Genomic DNA, 6,220 nt, shown 5'->3' with positions numbered 1-6,220 from the left:
AATTTTATAAATAAATGCCTGTATATTTTTAGCAATGAAATGTAAGTTTCTAGTCATCTATAAACATTAGGTAACATGAATACTGCTTTATTATTATTATTATTATTATTATTATTATTATTATTATTATTATTATTATTATTATTATTATTATTGCTGTTGTTGTTGTTTCCTCCAGGATTCGTTCAGTGCTACTTCAATCAACAGCTGTTGTTACTTTCCTTATTTCAGCACCACGGACAGCGACGTGCCAGTTTCCCTTCCAGGCCTTCCCCTTTAATATGCGTTCCTCCACCTCGAGTAGCTTCTTTAAATAATAACGATGAATGCGCTCAGCCTATACAATACAATATCATTTATTAAGCGGGACATGGATATAGGGATTCTTCTATCATTTTTTCCACAATGTACATTAAGTGAGCAAAGTCACTGAACATTAAAATCAGTCAAAGCTACGCAGATCCCAAAATGTAGAACACATAGTACTGTGAATATGTACTTCATAAATTAGATATCTTCTTTTCTTGTTTAAATTATTGTTATTGTTGTTAAATAAAATGGTTTTAAGTCACCTCTTGAGGCTGAAATATGTCGCCTTTTTTTCTTTTCGTTCTCCCTCTTTCTCTCTTATAATAAACTCATCGGCTGCCCACATTTTGGGTTATTTTTCAATATGTTCGGCATCCAAACGTAACACCATAGACACCACAACAAAAAAACGTAAAAAGGGGAAACTTCCATTCGTGCAAAAAGAAAAAAGGAAAAAAAAAAAAAAAAGAAAAAGGAAAAAAAAATAAGCCCCTTGGCGTGAAAGCGCTTCTCTCTTCCAGGTTGTCCATGATTCCGTAGATACTTCACCATAAATTCTTTAAGGCTATACAAACATAAATAAAGCATAACACAGTCAGTTTTTGTTCTCCTCATCCTCATCTTTCCTTTGTCCATGTTGCCCAAAAGTTTGTTTTCCAGGCAAGGAGGGGGAGAAAAATCCACACACTCGACAAGCACATGCCAGCCACTGGCCCGATCGAGACGTTTAGTCATCCAGATTGCGTAAAAGTTGATGGGTTTGAATATATGAAACTCCCAGGAAACGTTGATATTTGACTATAGTGTTGGACGGAGTGTACAGATATTCGTCGGCTTCCTTGGCTGACAGTTTGAAAAATAAATGGCATGTTTTTGAATATATTTTTGTTGTTGTTGTTGTTGTTCCTTTTCCTTATCTTAAGCAGAGTACCGATCCTCGACGGTGGGATTATAGAGGAAAGACTAGAAAGCCTGAGAAGGTGGAGTATTTCCATCCGCCCATGAGGGTACCCCGCTCCAGCTTTAGGTAGACCCGGTCGTCACGTTCCACCATCAGCAGTACACCGTTGCTAGCCGCCTCTCTTGTAACGTCCTGGTCTCCCGCGAAAGCTGATATAACGGGATAGTCGTTTTGCATTAGGTTGACCTGCAGAGGGGGAACAGAAAAAAAACAAAAAAAAAAAAAACACACACACACACTCAGTGTGCTAAAAATTTCATGTTTCATATGTTGAATGCAGAGCTGCAACTTTATGCTTGCTCACCTGTATGGTTTGTCTGTTGTAGACCTTCACAACGTGGAAGCTGAAACTATAGATCCCCCTTCTTGGAGCCTGGAAAACACTCGCTTTTAGGTCGAAATGATTGCCGATGTTGACTAAAACCTGCGATCCGAGAGGGCGCACAGTGAGACGAAGCAGTTCGGTCAACACAACAGCTCTTTTGTAGACACATTTCGGTATTTGATATGCATGGAGGCGCGTGCCAAATGCTTAGGACTGTGCTTGGGAGGATTCCCGTTTTTGTGCAATAACAGGCCCCTGTCCAAAGACCCCAGTCGTGTGGATTTATTGGAACCACCACACGGAGCTGCACAACTGACATGTGATAAATTATTTAGCATGAATTGTTGCTCCTTTTTGGCAAAACGTCGTTGGATGTGCCAATTACGCACAACACTGGTCGAATCTTTTTTTTTCTTCTTCTTCTTTTTTTAAAGACGTCCCAAATGTTAGGATTGCAAAGTAAGGAAACACCAAAGAACTCATTCCGAATACTACCTTTACACTTCTCATTTCCACACTAATCAGATACAATACTGTTAAACTGGGGAAACACGTTTACCTGGTCAAAATAGATGGTCATTGACGTGTTGCTCATCTCCGACGGCTCATGATTGGTTCCGCGCACGGCGGAAAAAGCCACTTTCGCCCCTGCGGAGCGGACGGATATGCCAAGTGAGGAGGTCACCGCTCCGTCCGAGGAAGGGTTCGAGTCGCACACCACAAGACACTTTCCCTCCAGCACTATGGGCTCCGTGTCGTTCTGGCCGGAGCACAGGACCACGCCGCATCCCAAGAAGAGAGCCAGTGCCAGGACGGCACAGGTTCCCGGGCAGCGCGCTGGCACCATGGTTGGATCACTGGATCCAGGGTACAATGAGACAACCCCGGCAGCCCCTTGGAGGTTTATTGATCACCTGGTCCAGACTCGGTCCCCCCCACCCTTTTCCTCTCCCTTCCTTTCTCTCGTTCTCTGACTGCGATGCTCCCTCGCTCCTTGACACAGACGCACTTAGGCTCCCCTCCCTCCTGTGCGTCTTAGTAGATTTTGGGAGAGGATTTAAACGGTCGATTTTGTAAATCCTAATGATGTGGGAGGCGAGGGGGGAAAGTTGGAAATGTCACGTTAGAAAACAAAACAACTGAAAGTTTAAAAAATCTCTACTTGATTTATTGAGTAATTTCTTTGCGCGTAAAAAAACGCTGTCGCGCGTAAAGTGAGCAGCAACTGCTGCTACTACATACAGCACTCGGTAAGAATGAATAATCATCTCACGGTCGTCTTTTCGATAATATCAGCTATGTTAACAGTTTTGGGGCACTTTGTAAGTCATTAAAAAAGACCCGTAGTATGGTAATCTTGTATAAAACACATCAGAAGAAGCCCGGTTTAAGCATCCTCTAAAATGAAAAGAAAAATCTCAATATTGTCTTACCTGTGCTCTCCATCCCGCTCTTGTGTTCACTGTCTTTCGCAGACAGAAGTGAGCGCTCAGATTGTTGGAAGAGAGAAAAAAATGAAAGCCCGATTCTCTGGGTACCCTTTTCGAGGGACAACTCACGCCCATTCTTCGTGTGTGAGCCGCTGGAAGCAAGACTCCTCTACAAGTGCCCCGCAAATAGGAGCACAGGCATGGGCTAATAGGTTTGTTTACATATTAATCAGCTCAACGCGTGAACTCGGGAGTCCCCTGAGGACCCCATGGATTGTTTTCTTCTACTTTCCATTGTTAACGTGCGTTTTGTTTTTTTGTTTTTTTCCTTACATGTGTCTGTATAATAATTAAGTTAAAATTAAGGAGTTTGCGGTGGATCGCCCTGGCGGCTGCATGTCAGATTCGGCGTCTTTGTGTTTTTAATCCAGGACTTCGATACTTTTAGTGGTCCAATTCAGATACTTGTGCGCCATCCTGTGGCTAAGTTTATATGTGCAGAAAATGGTTCGGTTCAAGAAACAAATCATTAAAAACAAAGTTCCCTAAAGCAAAACAAACACCTGTGTAAAACCTGTAACTTTTATAAAACACAAGTGTGCACTGAAAGTTTAGAAAACGACCTCGTATTCACACTGGTCAAGAAGGATTTAATTGGTCAGCTGAAAGAAAGGGCCATCTCTAAAAATGTTCACAGAGGCTGAGCTTCATCTGCCTGGTGAACCTTTAACCTTTTCCTTTCACTCCCTGAGACGTCACTGTCATTTCAATAGCCATGTAAGGGCTTCATATCAGTGCTTCTTACAGTTGAATCGTACAATATTGGCCTTCGCAAGTGGCAAACCTTTACTTCAGACCTTTAATGAGCTGTCATTTTTCTATTTAAGGATGTGCAAACTAGGTTGAGGCATGAGCATTTATTCCGGGAACTGTTTTCCTTAAGTTCTGTGCAATTGTGAAATGGAACAAACCAAGGCATGATGTTTTTTTTTGTTTTGTTTTTTTTCTTTTACTAATAAACAAATAAGTCATGTTGCACATGTTTTTTCGCATGTGATTTTTGATTGTGAAACTTGTGAGATTTTACGGTAAGGGTTTTATCTACATAAATATCTCTATAAGTGTAAACGCCACGAAACCCTAAACTAACCCCTCTTTGAGACAGGGTGGCGGGAGTATCTCGCCCTGAGACTGTTCTGAAGAGGTTTTTCTTTAGTCATGACAAAGAAGCAGGTCACAGTTGATGGGAGGATGGACAAGGCAATAATTAAAAAAAAAACTGCAAAAGACTTGAGACAATGGTGATTATCCACCTTTTAGCTGGATAACAACCCCAAACAAACAGCCAGAACTTGAATGAAATGATTATGTGTTAGAATGGCCCAGTTCAAATCCTGACCTAAATCCAATTAAGAAGTTGTGACAGGTGCCGTGCTGTTCGTAGGTGTTCTCCGTTCAATCAAACTGAGGTTGAGCTACTTTACAAAGACAATTGAGGAAAAAGCGAAAAAGATTCTAGATTTTCAAAGTTGGTAGAGATATATTCCAAAACACTTGCAGCTCTAACTGAAGCGAAGGGGGTTTATACAAAGTAGTCATGCTTTTTTTATATGTAACACTGTATTGTATCATTTTTCTCCCACTTCGCCATGTCCTACTTTGTCTTGGCCTATTCCATAAAGTCACAGAAAATAGGCATTGGTTTATTAGTTGTGACATGATAAAGTATTGACATTATAAATAAAAGGGAATATTTTTGCAAACAGATGTATGCTTTACTTGAGGGTCAAACGTGAGGTTAAAAATAATAATTGCGACTTATGAACATTCTGGGAATTCATTGACATAAATACGAATCTGTGACCTGTGAAACCAGATGTTCCCACACATCTGATGCACCCTGCTAAAACAAATACAAAAATAAAACATAATGAAAAAAAGAAACCTAATTTTAATCATGTTTAATATCTTTTCTCCTCCCTCTGTACTGTTTGTCAAACATTGCTCCGTCAGAGCTTACTGGCAAATCATGCAGAAGGGTGACATCAGGTATCCACGAGCCACAACTGTCCCCGGGCCTTCCGAAGGACAGACGACTACAGAAAACATCAAATGTCAAGTACAGGGGACATACACGGAAAAGGGATGTGGCCTACTTAATGTTACCATACCAGGGGCTGCTATTGCCCCGGAAGGGACTTCGCTTCCATCAGGCAAGCTGATCGGCAAGACTGACAACATAGTTATGGTTATATTCACTGACAGCAAGCAAAGCCTACTGGCCTCCTTGAATGGGGAGGACAGTTATGTGATGGGTCTTAAAATGAGCCATCTGCTTTAGTTATTTTATTATTTAATTTTTTTGCAATATGCGTTGCCTTGTATGTGTTTTTCTCTACGTCTGATTACATCAGCACAGCTCTGCTTCAGATTTGATCCAATGTGAAGCAATCTATTCTTTATTTTGTTTTATGCTCTATACACCTCTATTGCTAACTCTTTTGCAAGTTATCTTTACACATAACGCAAGTAAAGCATACTAAAACTCCAAGCTGGCCCACTTTATGTTTGCACAACCACTTACAGTATCTGCCAGACCATCTGTCTCATTGCATCTGTGCAGATATTAATGATACTGTATGCTCTTACTTGAAATACGGTCTCAATATTGAAGTAATGTTTAAATTCGAATAGAGAAATCTTATTTTCTGCAGTGTAAGATGCCACCTCTATCCTAAACTTGGGTGAAGAGACAAATGTATTTACCTGTTTTGGTTTGGGAATCTTACTCAAGTTTCAGGTTAAAACCCACCCATTGGTTCGATTCCCACTCCATCCACATCTGTTTGGCAAGACAAACAGATGTGGATGGTGGCGGTGGTCAAAGGGCTTCTGTCAAACTGCCCCAGGGCAACTGTGGCTACAGTCCAGTAACTTGCTATTGACAGCGTGTGAATATGTGCGTAAATGGTGATTAGACTGCCTTAAATAAAAGCAGAAATATATATATTTTGTTTTTTCTATTATTTACTCATGCGTTTTCATCAAGAAATGTTGTTTTGCCTTTTCCTTAAACGTGTTTTCATCAATATATCTTGTGCGTTTTCAACATGCATTTTGTTTTTACATTTTCTCGTCTTCTTTTTACTGTACAACGCGTTTCTGCCTCATTATGCAAATGAGGGGCGGTGTCTT

At 40.7% G+C, this 6,220-nt stretch overlaps 1 protein-coding gene across 1 annotated transcript; it reads right to left on the bottom strand.

Annotated features, from left to right (window-relative positions):
* Positions 1 to 340: 340 nt before the first annotated feature.
* cbln2b (cerebellin 2b precursor) lies at positions 341 to 3,409 on the bottom strand. The gene is made up of 4 exons (XM_008438645.3): positions 3,029 to 3,409; positions 2,155 to 2,675; positions 1,575 to 1,694; positions 341 to 1,456 (listed from the first exon to the last, which is right to left on the bottom strand). Exons 2-4 carry the CDS (start codon positions 2,440 to 2,442, stop codon positions 1,259 to 1,261), a joined length of 606 nt encoding a protein of 201 aa, XP_008436867.1. The 5' UTR covers positions 2,443 to 2,675; positions 3,029 to 3,409; the 3' UTR covers positions 341 to 1,258.
* Positions 3,410 to 6,220: the final 2,811 nt, after the last annotated feature.

The sequence above is a fragment of the Poecilia reticulata genome, chromosome 20 (genome assembly GCF_904066995.2).
Source record: "Poecilia reticulata chromosome 20, P_reticulata-male-v2, whole genome shotgun sequence".
NCBI lineage: Eukaryota > Metazoa > Chordata > Actinopteri > Cyprinodontiformes > Poeciliidae > Poecilia > Poecilia reticulata.
This window is presented reverse-complemented; position numbering and strand designations above follow the sequence as displayed.